Source organism: Terrapene carolina, unplaced genomic scaffold (assembly GCF_002925995.2).
Source record: "Terrapene carolina triunguis isolate 2854851 unplaced genomic scaffold, T_m_triunguis-2.0 Scaffold132, whole genome shotgun sequence".
Lineage (NCBI taxonomy): Eukaryota > Metazoa > Chordata > Testudines > Emydidae > Terrapene > Terrapene triunguis.
This window is the reverse complement of record NW_020664483.1, coordinates 3,245,827-3,259,173: the sequence shown is the minus strand read 5'-3', so window position 1 is coordinate 3,259,173 and position 13,347 is coordinate 3,245,827. Positions and strand designations below refer to the sequence as shown.

At 45.9% G+C, this 13,347-nt stretch overlaps 1 protein-coding gene across 1 annotated transcript in view; it reads left to right on the top strand.

The window, feature by feature from the left end:
- The window catches only part of XRN2 (5'-3' exoribonuclease 2), a 91,897-nt gene that overhangs the window by 53,768 nt on the left and 24,782 nt on the right, over positions 1-13,347 (top strand). Inside the window, exons 22-26 of the mRNA XM_024219970.3 lie at positions 1,298-1,395; positions 1,485-1,564; positions 3,576-3,632; positions 12,725-12,793; positions 12,879-13,013. Coding sequence (XP_024075738.2) covers positions 1,298-1,395; positions 1,485-1,564; positions 3,576-3,632; positions 12,725-12,793; positions 12,879-13,013 — 439 coding nt within the window. The remainder of the gene's footprint in view (positions 1-1,297; positions 1,396-1,484; positions 1,565-3,575; positions 3,633-12,724; positions 12,794-12,878; positions 13,014-13,347) is intronic.

Here is a 13,347-nt window from a genome sequence, read left to right as displayed (position 1 = left end):
AAATCTCCTCCATACAGCCTCCTCTTAGCTTGCTTTCTCTTCTGTCCCTCTTCCATCCTATGCTGGGACTCCTCTACCATAGGTGGCTGTTGTAACCTGTGTTTATCTCCCCCTTCTCCTCCAGGGGATGAATCGGCCAAAGAATGGGAAGGCTCTATCTCTTCCCTTTCCCAGTCTTATCCCCTTTTTAGAATTTATAGGTGGTCTCACTAGACGCATGGACCTATCCAGTGTCTCATGGCATTGACTCAAAATCTCTCCTATTAAGCAAAGGATCCACAAAGAAAACTAATTCAGAGTCCTTTCCATGCATCTCACTATCATCCAGATAGTAGTAAAAGACTGCTCTGTCCTGAACACAGCAGCTGCCATGCTTACATTTTCAAAAGAATTACAATCATAAGTAAACTTTTCATGCCCTCTTGGTTCTGCACCTGAAGGTGGATTTGGCAGCACATCTCACTCCAAGCCTCTTCCCTCTGGCACTCTTCTTGAACAGAGGTAAAAGCACTTGGGTGCAAACAATACCACAGAGGGGAAAAGTGTTGCCATCCTTGGAAAAAAATCCTGAAATTTGGGTCAGTCATCAGAGGCCCAGGGAAGCCTAACACGTGTTTGAGCCTACATAGGCACAATTCCATTCTCAGACCTTTCAGCAGTTCCTCTGCTTCTGGATGCCAGGGGAGAAGAACCTAGAAGCCTGCGTTCAGATCCTAGTCATGGTGAAGAAATTACTTTTATGGGCTAGTCGGGGGAAAGATCGCTTCCCTAGGACCTCTCCCTGCTTTCATATTGCTCTGCATTTCGGCCTATTGGGTGGAAAGTTAGGGCATACTAACACACAGGTCTCTACAGGATAAGCGCAGACTAATCTATATTTTGCAGCTTTGCAAGTCATTAACCAAGGAGACTGCCTCCACAAAGCAGATAGTCAGAGCTAAGCATGAGCTCCTAATTCTGATTGGATATCTCCTTCCTGATGGACATAGGATAGGGCCACATTGATTTGTTTGTACAAGTGTGGTCACACCATTGCAAATAATTAGCAGATAAGAAATATTTCCTTGATTTGAGACCCATATCCCCCTCAAAAGTGCAAGCCATAGAGAAGAATTTGGACTTATATCAATGGAGTGTGCATTATAGTCTCTCCATAACAGAAATGAAACTTTCAGTAGAGAATTAGTGAGCTACTGCAGACACCTGTCAACAAAATGGTGCTGTCTTGGCATATATTGCTGCTTTAAATCTCCTTCATGCTGAATTATCATGCTATTTTCCCTTTCTCCTATTCTAGACAGAAGAAATAGTCTTGGTGGCGATATTATGTTTGTTGGGAAACATCACTTGCTTTGTGACTTTGTTTTAGAACTGTACAAATCCAGTAGCACAGAGGTATATTACATTTGTTCTATGGTTATTGCATTTGTGGGAGGGAGTGGTGTGGTTGTCTGCTTCAGCTGAAAAATTATTTTTTTCTATAGCCAATGGATATACCCGCTGAACTGTGCCATGGAATCCAGGGAAAACTTACTCTGAATGAAAATGCAGTTCTTCCAGATCAGTGAGTATAGCTTTCAGTCTGAGTTGTTTGCTGCTGAAAGATACTTCCTTTAGCTGTGTCTAAACTAAAACAAAACTCCCCCACTCCCCAACAAAAACCCAGAAAAGTCTGACGTCTCTAAATACTTGTCTTTGGAATTAAGTACTATTTCCATTAGAGTTCAAAGCAGTTTGCTTGCTATTATCCATATAAAATTTCAACTAGTGTTTATGGTTTTCCAGTCCCATTGCATTGCTTTGCTTTGGAAGGGTTTGGTTTAAGAGCTCTGGAAGGTAGTGGGCTTTAACATGCTCGAGAAAGTGTCTTCATTACTTATGAAATCAACAGAGGTCATCCTAGTTTCATTATTTGCCTTCTGTGAGAGACTGGTCTTATGTATTTGATATGAAGAGAATACTGTGCACCACGTACTATATGATAAACTTTCACAGGTGAAGAGCTGGGGCGGGGTGGGAGAGATCATAAGTGGGCCTACTGTCTTCAATAATCTTGTGGTGTTTGGGTCTCTGATCATCTTTCAGTAGATTAGGGGAATCTTGTTCCAGTCTGATGTTGAGGCTGCAGCACTGTGTGCTTTATTGGATCATGCCCATCGAAATTTTATATCATTTGTCTTCATACTATTGTTGAATTCACTAGAGAATAACCCAGAGAAAAGCATGCTTAGTTTTTTGTCTAGGGCCTAGCAGTAAATTAGGAGCATACCCTTTTGATGTGTAATTTTTAAAACATTCATTAACACTTAGCTTTTTAAATAATGTATTAAGTTAGTTTGTGAAACCCATGTAAATAAGGTACTGAAAGCTCTGATAAACTTTGATTAAACACGAGGGAAGCTGCTCTAAGAATAACTTCTTCCCAATCACCCTGATTTGTGTTGATCAACTAATGTAACTTAGGCAAGAGTGGCTAATATAGATTCCCACTCCCGGGTCATGTAAACATTGAGGAATTTTATCAAAATTTCCTGCAGATTTAAAGCTGCACCGGAGGGAGTGGTAGTGCAGGTGAGGCTCTGGAAGATTGAATGCTAAGCAGTTGTGGGACCTGTAGTGCACTCAAGGCACCGAGTTATGGAAGCACTGGCTACACGAGTCCTCTCATAAGTCTATCATTGGTGCAGCTGTAAATCAGTGGCAAGTTTTTGCTAAAATTTCCTTGCATAGATGCAGCCCAGGAGAAGGGCTCTATTGCCATTTTATACTTAGAAGTATTCTCCTGGAATTCATTATTTTCTGAGGGTGGTAATACACACTTGCCTATGCATTGGTTTACTGAAGCTGCGGTTTTTGGTCAAAAGGAACTAACAAGTAGATGGTGATCACCGTGCCCAACCAGGGGGTGCTTAGCACTTGTTGATGACCTAAAGGTTGATCCAGTAAGCTATATAGTATTCTGAAATTGATCACAGGCAGGAGTATGAAGCAGGGAGTGGGGCTTTTATTGCTGTCATCTTCAGAGAAGGCGCGTACTTCTGATTAATAACAAAGGCCGTTTCCTTCTGCGTGTCAAGTTGTTGACTGCTTGGATTAAAGGGGCACAGTTTAGCTAGCTTATCGGGGAGAGGTGTGATAGAACTGTGCATCCAATGTAGTCTACTTTAATTAGAAAGGAAACTTGCATCTTTTGGAAACTGCTGTTAAAAAGTATCAGAGGGGTAGCCGTGTTAGTCGGAATCTGTAAAAAGCAACAGAGGGTCCTGTGGCACCTTTAAGACTAACAGTAGTATTGGAGCATAAGCTTTCGTGGGTGAATGCGTCTGATGAAGTGGGCATTCACCCACGAAGCTTATGCTCCAATACTTCTGTTAGTCTTAAAGGTGCCACAGGACCCTCTGTTGCTGTTAAAAAGACGTAAGAACAGCTAGCCATTGTTTACATTGTAAAGTGATACAATTCTTCAGAACTTCAGTTTGTGTGGGTTATAGACTGCTTTGTTCAGACACGTGTGAATTATAACAACAGTCTCAAATTAGGGAAAGTGAAGTTGGTAATTTTTTTCCTTTCATTAGGACAGTAGAGTCTCCTGTTCCATTGTTGCGTGATCTGACACAGAATTCTGCCATCAGGTGAGTTAATGTTGTGTGAATGTACTGGTGGTTGTGGGGTGTTTTGTTTTTCTGCTTATTGAAATGTATCAATCCAGGCCCAGTGTAATCTGGGGTTCTGTAGCTGTTGAATTTGCTACAGAATCAGCCCCTTGTCATAGATTGCTTCAGAATCTAATCTCTTATGCATGTGAAGAAAACATTAAAGTTAACCAAAGATACAAAATGTTGTTAACTTTACCTTGTGTTCTGACATGAAGCATGAACTTTGTCATGGTAGGTTGCTGAACCTGAGTTGTCCTTCAGACAGTATAAACAAGTAAAAATACATCCAACGTGTCATGTTAAAATCTTCGTTTGCATTTTAAAAATATTGCAGGAAATACTCATGACGTACTGCTTCTATGGTGCTCTATCAAACTGAATTGATTTTTGTAAGGGTAAAGATCAATAAAGTCAAATTGACAGTATCCCTTTTTAAAGTTAAACTGCAGTGTGATAGGTTGGCGTCTCGGTTCTTTGGTCTGTCCCTGATCTGTAAGAAACCCTTCCTACAACTTTTCCCAATAAGGTTGTCCTTAGGGTTAAACTGAAGAGTAGTTCTAAGGGTTTGTTCTCCTTTTTACCTTAACCAGGGAATTTTCCTTCCTCTGTGACTCTAGGGCTCTTAAGTTTTACCTTAATAGGGTAGCTTTTTAGAAAGCCACCTACTGCTTGACCCTTTTTGTAGCACCATGTGCTATGCAAGGTCACCTGAAGTTAACATTTCTCAGTGAGTCAAACCCAGTGTCAGTCTGATGTGGTCTAAAATGTTTTCCTCTGTCTGGGATTCATTTCCTTCCATTCATTCACTTTCGACATTGTTGAGGGCTTAAGCAAACCAAAGGGCTTACACCTATGGAGTTATGGTATAACAGACTTTCTCCACTTGGGTTTCTTTGTCCACGTCTTTACTCTCCCCATGGGGTCTGGTGGCAAAGTTTTATTGCTTTTTTATAAGAAGACCCTCCAAGAGACCAAAGCCCAGAAGACAAAATTAATTTCCCTGTCTTGGGGAAAGGCCCCCAGCCATCCTGGCCCCTTGACTACATGATATTCTGCACCCTTCCCAGCAATCATATCCTAGCAGTTCCAAAGTGCTATGGGGATTTACCACCCACCCTACACTGGGTACACTGGTCTCAGGTCCTAAATAGAGGCAGTAGTCTTGAATTACTGCCCTCCCTAGAGCACTTCCTCTCCCCGAACCCTCAAATTCCCAGTCCTATAACTGTATTCTTGGCAGAAAATGCTGGAATAAGGCACTGCCAGACCCACATGCTCCCCTGACAGGCCGTTAAAGGGCTGTTATACCACAGTACAGGCATCTTCTGAAAACTCCTTTGGTCACTGGATCCTAAAGGCCGTTTCCCTTATTTTATTAAAAATAAAAATAGTAAATACATCATTGCTGGAAGCTCATTCTCTTTCCTGTATCTTTTCTTCTGTTCTGACTTAACGCCTTCATTTGATGATTAAAGGGAGTCTGTCTCCTCTTCTTAGTCTTCTATGCCTTTTGTGCTATGGCTTTCTCTGTCCCTGTAGTAGAACCATAGACTGACAGATGGATTCTCCTATGAGAATGGGACCACTTTTTATCTGTAAATTGGAGTCCTCACAGAGAATCCATCGGCTAATGCATGGCAGTCCTCCTGTATTCTGTCATTCCAGCTTTCTCTTTGAGGCTGGTGGCACCTGGTAGTGTTTATGGGCCTACTTTGAATGCATAGGGCTGCATCTATGTGTGCAGGGCCCGACCAGTGATGTTGGCACAGATTGACAGATGTCTTCTCAGAGAAGACCAAGTGACAGAAAAAACAAGTATCCCACTCATTGTGAAATCTTCACCTGTAGCCACATTTCTTTTGATTTGGCCTACTTTTTGTTGCAGCATATGTAGGAATAAATGTTGACTTTGCCTTAACCATGATGATCTTTATTCATCATGAAGTATACTATTGTCCTCCCAGAACCATACAAATCTTCCAAGGGTAAATCTTTAGTCACAAAAGATTGAATTACTCATGCACTTGACAGTAAATTGATTTAGAACCGGAATGCTGTAGGTCATTGTGATTTGCTTTAAGTTGGTGCATTACAATAGTGGGTGTCTAATGCTGCACCTGTAACCTTTCACTTCTGGAGATGTATAAAATATTTGAGATAGTGAAAATCAGTCCCTCAAATGGGGTATAGCATGGCTCAGTTAGATAGGACTATCTGCTTGCAGGCAGTTCAAGACTGAAATATCCAGGATGCGCCTGTTCACGATATTATTAAAAGGACAACATGCTCAAATGGGAGTTCGGTCACTTTCTAGTAACAAGTTTAAAGTAGTTTCAGGTACTACACCTGCCTCTGAGCCCCCCCTGCCAGATTGTAGTAATCACATTTTTTCTGCTGTAAAGCCTTTCCTTCCTTGTTGCGGTGCTCCTATGAGATACCATATTCATCATGGCTTTGACCCTGGTTTGTATCAAGACCCATGGCACCATCCTGCAGTTCTTTCCAGCCACCAGATCATGTAGTCAGAATCCTTCTAGCCTCCAGCTGTATTTCCTTCTGACATGTTTTCCTTGTTGAAAACAAACATTTATTATCGTTAAAATAGATTTATTGCTGTTGCAAGGTTTCCCTCTTAGTTCTTCTTTTTCATTATTCCTCTCAGTGCGGTGGGTACTCTGCATTGTCATAGGGTAGCCAGTGAGATAACAGGTTTCAAATGATGCTCTCCATGTGATTCAACAATGTCTATGCTGGACCCACACATACATTGCCTCTGGGTATGTCTACACTACGAGAGTAGTTCGATTTTAGTTAAATCGAATATGTGCAATCGATATTAGAAAGTCGAACGTGTGTGTGTACACTAAGGACAGTAATTCGACTTTGTGAGTCCACACTAACGGGGCAAGCGTCGACATTGGAAGCGGTGCACTGTGGGCAGCTATCCCACAGTTCCCGCAGTCCCCGCTGCCCATTGGAATTCTGGGTCGATCCGCCAATGCCTTCTGGGTAAAAAAATGTGGCGAGGGTGCTTTTGGGTAACTGTCGTCATCCGTCAGTCACTACCGCCCTCCCTCCCTCCCTGAAAGCGCTGGCGAGAAATCAGTTCGCGCACTTTTTGATCAGTGACAGCGCGGACGCCACAGCACTGCGATCATGGATCCCGCTGCGACCATCGCTGCAGTTGTGGCCGTTCTCAACGCCTCGCAGCTTATCATACACCTTTCCCAGAGGCAGATGCAGAGAAATCAGGCGAGGAGGCTACGGCACCGCCGTGAGGGCCTGAAGTCGGAGAGTAGCACAGAGCTGTCAGAAACCACGAGCCCCAGCGCCCAGGACATCACGGTGGCAATGGGGCATGTGGATTTTGTTGAACGGCGATTCTGGGCCCGGGAAACAAGCACGGACTGGTGGGACCGCATAGTGCTTCAGGTCTGGGATGAATCCCAGTGGCTGCGAAACTTTCGCATGCGGAAGGGGACTTTCCTGGAACTTTGTGACTTGCTGTCCCCTGCCCTGAAGCGCAAGGACACCCGCATGCGAGCAGCCCTGACTGTCCAGAAGCGAGTGGCCATAGCCCTCTGGAAGCTTGCAACGCCGGACAGCTACCGGTCAGTCGCGAACCACTTTGGCGTGGGCAAATCTACCGTGGGGGTTGTTGTCCTGCAAGTAGCCAAGGCAATCGTCAAGGTACTGCTGTCAAAGGTAGTGACCCTGGGAAACGCGTAGGCCATCATAGATGGCTTCGCAGCGATGGGATTCCCAAACTGCAGTGGGGCTATAGATGGGACTCACATCCCTATCCTGGGACCGGGCCACCAGGCCAGCCAGTACATCAACAGAAAGGGCTACTTTTCAATGGTGCTGCAAGCACTGGTGGACCATCGGGGACGTTTTACAAACATCAACGTCGGATGGCCGGGCAAGGTTCATGACGCTCGCGTGTTCAGGAACTCTGGTCTGTTTAGACGGCTGCAGGAAGGCATTTACTTCCCGGACCACAAGATAACTGTTGGGGATGTGGAGATGCCTACAGTGATCCTCGGGGACCCAGCCTACCCGCTAATGCCCTGGCTCATGAAGCCCTATACTGGCGCCCTGGACACTGCACAAGAACTCTTCAACTACCGGCTGAGCAAGTGCAGAATGGTCGTGGAGTGTGCTTTTGGCCGTCTCAAAGGGAGATGGAGAAGCTTACTGACTCGCTGTGATCTCAGCGAAACCAATATCCCCATCGTTATTGCAGCTTGCTGTGTGCTCCACAATCTCTGTGAGAGCAAGGGGGAGACCTTTATGGCGGGGTGGGAGGTTGAGGCAAATAGCCTGGCTGCTGATTACGCCCAGCCAGACAGCCGGGCGATTAGAAGAGCCCAGCGGGACGCGCTGTGCATCCGGGAGGCTTTGAAAGCCAGTTTCAAGACTGAGCAGGGTACCCAGTGACTTTTAAGTTTGTGGACACAGAAGCTGAACTTGCCCCCGTTTCTTTACCCGGTTGCCGTCGACTATCCTCTCCAGTTACATACCCCCTTCACTCCCTTCCCAAAAAATAAAATCTGTTCTGTTTTGTTAATGGACACCGTTGTCTTTATTACTGTTTTCGCGGGAATGTTTTAAACCTGGGACGCAGACTGTGGCATAAGATCTGTAACTGCCCTCCCCCGCCACAAAGTCACAGAGCAACCCCCCCTCCCCCCCCAGGACATGAAAACCACCTCCCAGACTGACCAGGGTAACTAGTCACTGCACTGTATATGTGCCCTGCTGCTGGACCTGCCCCCTGCTAAAGGTGACTGTCCTGTCCAATTACCAAGCCCCTTCCCCCCCCTTCAGACAGACTCCCCTCCAAAAGAAGAGGATGGAAACAGTAATGAACAGAAACGTATTTTTTATTAACAACCGCACATGGAACGGGGGGGTGAAACTTGGACGGGGTCTTGTGTGAGGCGGGTAGGAAAGGACTTTTCAAATTTTGGGGAATGAGAGCCTTCTAGTGGTAGAGCAGTCCGCAGGGGTGGAGTGAAATTTTTCACGGACCCTGCCGCCCCTCCGTGTTTGGACTTTGGGTGAGGGGGGTATGGGACTTGGTGGCGGGGCAGGGCAGTTAGAGAGAGACTGCAGCGGGGCTCTCTCCTCCTGCCTCCGGTCCTGCAGAACATCCACAAGGCGGCGGAGCGTGTCCGTTTGCTCCCTCATTAGTCCAAGCAGCGTTTGAGTAGCCTGCCAGTCCTCCTGTCGCCACCTCTCCTCCCGTTCCATGTTTGCCCGGTGCATTTGGGACAAGTTCTCCCTCCACTGTGTCTGCTGGGCTGCCTGTGCTTGGGAGCATCCCATTAGTTCAGCAAACATGTCTTCCCGTGTCCTCTTCTTCCTCCTCCTAATGTGCGCTAGCCTCTGGGCAGATGTGGCTGTGGGAATTGGAAAAAGGGAGTGAATTCCTGAGACAGATCAATGTATCTGTGAACAGAAAACATAGTCTTTCTCTGTGAACAAGACCATGCAGAGCACCTATCACACGCGCACTGAGGACAAGGTCGAATTTTCGGCCCTCGCGTACAGTGCCTGCGGTCTTGCTGTGGCGAGCTGAGGAGCGGGGCAGGACACCGGACTTTGTCTAGCTGGCAAACATGGTAAGCCATAGACTTGGGGCTGCTTAAAACTTTAAGAGTGGCACTGGCCTCCTTTCACATAGAAAGCAATGCGAGTCTCTGCTGGCAGCAATCCTGCAAGCATGAACTCTGCCCCTGTCCCAGCCCCTCGCGGCTGTAAACCGCGTGGCTGTAAACCGGCGGTTGCAGTTCTGTAAAGGGACGGGCAAGCAGTCCTAATACTAACTTTCCCCTACCTAATTCACAGCAGGGAGTCATGCCAGACATCACCCTCCTGAAGGTCTCGGAGAGCCAGAAGGAGCGGATGCTTCGGGACAGCCTGCAGAAACCGGGGCCATTTGCTGCAATGCTCTGCAAGGCCATGATCCCCGAGTACCTGCTGGCGTTGTGGCAGGGAAACGTCTCATACCACGGGGGGCCTAATAAGCTCTCCCTGCCCAGGAACCTGCTCATGAGGCTTGAAAAACACCTGCAGGAGGCCTATGAGGAGTTCTCCCCGGAGGATGTCGCCTCTATCCCCGGACACATTGACCAGTTTTTGGCTTAGGTGCCCTTGGAGGGACAAAAGAGTGGAGCGTTTTGGGCAGTATAATCATGAAGCGGACATTGTGAAATTTTTTGAAAATAGTTCGGACTATATATTGAAGCGCCCAAAGACAGACTAATCATGATACCCTTTGCACATATTCCCGTTTTGTTGGACTTTACTCTTTACATGTTTTGAAGCACTTTACCCATTGTTAATATTTTAAATCTTCCTGTTCTGTTATAAATAAATGTTTACATGTTTGAAAGCACTTTAGCTATTGTTAATATTTTAAATATGCCAGTTATGTTATAAATAAATGTTTAAATATTTAAAACACTTACTGCTTGATCCTTCCCCTGAATCTGTGTCTGGGATAACGGCTGGGGAGGGTTGGTAGGGGATCTCTGTGAGGGTGATGAAGAGCTCCTGGCTGTCGGGCAAATCAGCGTTGTAAGCGCTGTCGACTGCCTCGTCCTCCTCATCTCCTTCCTCCTCTTCCCCGTCCGCTGAGGAACCGGCCGCGGACAATATCCCATCCTCAGAGTCCACGGTCACTGGTGGGGTAGTGGTGGCGGCCGCACCTAGGATGGAATGCAGTGCCTCGTAGAAACGGGATGTGTGGGGCTGGGATCCGGAGCGTCCGTTTGCCTCTTTGGTCTTCTGGTAGCCTTGTCTCAGCTCCTTGATTTTCACGCGGCACTGCGTTGCATCCCGGCTGTATCCTCTCTCTGCCATGGCTTTAGAGATCTTCTCATAGATCTTTGCATTCCGTCTTTTGGAGCGCAACTCGGAAAGCACGGACTCATCTCCCCACACAGCGATGAGATCCAAGACTTCCCGATCAGTCCATGCTGGGGCCCTCTTTCTATTAGATTGCACGGCCATCTCTGCTGGAGAGCTCTGCATCGTTGCCACTGCTGCTGAGCTCGCCACGGTGTCCAAACAGAAACTGCGATTCAAACTGCCCAGACAGGAAAAGGAATTCAAATTTTCCCGGGGTGTGGCTGGTCAGAGCATCCGAGCTCGGACTGCTGTCCAGAGCGTCAACAGAGTGGTGCACTGTGGGATAGCTACTGGAGCTATTAGCGTCGATTTCCATCCGCACCTAGCCTAATTCGATATGGCCATTTCGAATTTAGCGCTACTCCTCTCGTTGGGGAGGATTACAGAAATCGATTTAAAGAGAGCTCTATGTCGAACTAAATAGCCTCGTGGTGTGGACGGGTGCAGGGTTAATTCGATTTAACGGTGCTAAATTCGACATAAACGCCTAGTGTAGACCAGGCCTCTGATGCCTGGGTGAGGCTAAGCTTCTCAGCAGGTACTCCGTATGTCACCAAGGGCCAGAAGAGATGGGAATCTAGGCTCTGGTCACTTCTCATGCAACAGCTCTACAGAGTGATTCAGAATGACTTGCATCAGTTGGCACCAGATCTTTCTTGGTTAAGGCCACGCCAGAGTGCCATATCCTCAGGTGTGCCAGAGCTGTGCCCAGCACACTTGGGGGGGAAGGGGTATACCTTTCCACCCCACCCTCCCCAATTCCACGGGCTGTTCCACTGACCCAGGGTAGCAGAACAGTGTGCTCCTGTCACCTTGAACAGCTTACAGTACTGAGTCTACAGAATGCCACTGAAGCCAACTTACATATCCATGTATTGGAACGACAGGCAGCTCAGTTGGGAATTGGGGCTTCCTTCATCAAATGCAAGGGGAAACGGTACTATTCCATGGAAGAGAGTCCCACCAACCCTTTCGCTAGCTGGCTAGAAGATGCTTCCTTGAGTGCACTGTTGGCCCTTTCTTTCAGTGCTCCTTCCCACTCCCTTTCCAGAGGGAAAATATGCAGATACAAGAATATTAAATACTGATTAATAAAAAGACTTTCCTTTATTTACTCTCTCTTTTTTTCTTGCTTCCTTTCCTTGTTTATTATTTGTATTCACATAGCACCTAGGAGCCCTAGTCAGGGACTAACACCCCATTATGTTAGGTGCTGTACTAGCACAGAACAGACTGTCCCTGACCCAAGGAGCTTACAGTCTAAGTCTCTTTACCTCTCAGTCTGCCCACCAAGCAAGCATTACATAAGAATGTCCCTACTGGGTCAGACCAAAGGTCCATCTAGCCCAGTATCCTGTCTGCCAACAGGGGCCAGTGCCAGGTGCCCCAGAGGGAATGAACAGAGCAGGTAATCATCAAGTGATCCATCCCCTGTCTCTCATTCCCAGGTTCTGGCAAACAGAGGCTAGGGACACCATTCCTGCCCATCCTGGCTAATAGCCATTGATAGACCTATCCTCCATGAATTTATCTAGTTCTTTTTTGAACCCTGTTATGGTCTTAGCCTTCACAGCATCCTCTGGCAAGGAGTTCCACAGGTTGACTGTGCACTGTTAACTTCTGCTAGAATGTGAAATACCGTGTGTGGGATCTTCAATCCCCTTCTTTTCCTCAGGTGCTTGTGGATGTGCTGCTGCACCATAGGATTGTTTTCACTCTATTGGTACATAGGATCCCCGAAGATGAGCTCTAAAACGAATGATCTTCTTAGCTAGAGCTTTGGTTTGGGCCTACCATGTTTAAGGGCTTGCAAGGTGCCTTTTCCCTATTGCATGTGGGACTAACAACTCCACATCCATTCCTGGGCTGACATCTAGTGCAGGGGGGAAGGCATCCCTGAAGTATATTGGGACCTGTTTGAGCCAGTATATCCCATATGCCCTTGCCTGCACTTTTTGCTGGAAGTTTGGGGATGATGGATAAACAGCACACCAATAACTTGGCTATTAGAAAAAATAATTCAGATTAGTACGCTGCATCACTTCTGTAAATAATGCAGCAAACTGCTATTTCATTAGGATAGTTTGATCTTACTTATCAGGCCAAATGTATATCCGGCATAACTATCTCAACTGTTGTTTTTCTCTTAGTATCAATTTCAAAGATCCACAATTTCAAGAAGACTTTGTTTTCAAGGCTGTAGTGTTACCTGGAGCAAAGTAAGTAATTGTCATCTTTTTCCTTCATTTTTATAATGATGCATAGAGAAACAAACGATTGTTCTCTCTTATTTTTAATATTCAGAAAACCTGCACCAGTTCTGAAGCCAGGTGACTGGGAAAAAACCAACAATAATGGCAGGCCTTGGAGGCCCCAGCTTGGTTTTAATCGAGACAGAAGGCCAGTTCATTTGGACCAGTCGGCATTCAGAACTTTAGGGTGAGTAGCAGTGAAAACACTTAGTGAAAGTAGCAGTGCTTAACTGCTTTGCTGAGATGCCGTCTATCTTCCCTTTTTTAATAATAAAGGAATATACGTCTATGGTTTAAAGTTGGTATTTATATGTAGGTCACTTAAACAATTATATATTGAAAAATCAGTGCTGATGAGAGTTACATTTTCAAAATGTTCTTAAATACTTGAATTTTATAGTAGGCTTACATTCTTCCGTTTGATATTTTTTCTGTAAAGTATTTCTAATTGGCTTTCCTGCTGTGTTCCTTCAACTTTTGCTTCTTCAGTACTCCTTTGAAGTACTGGAGATTACAAAGAG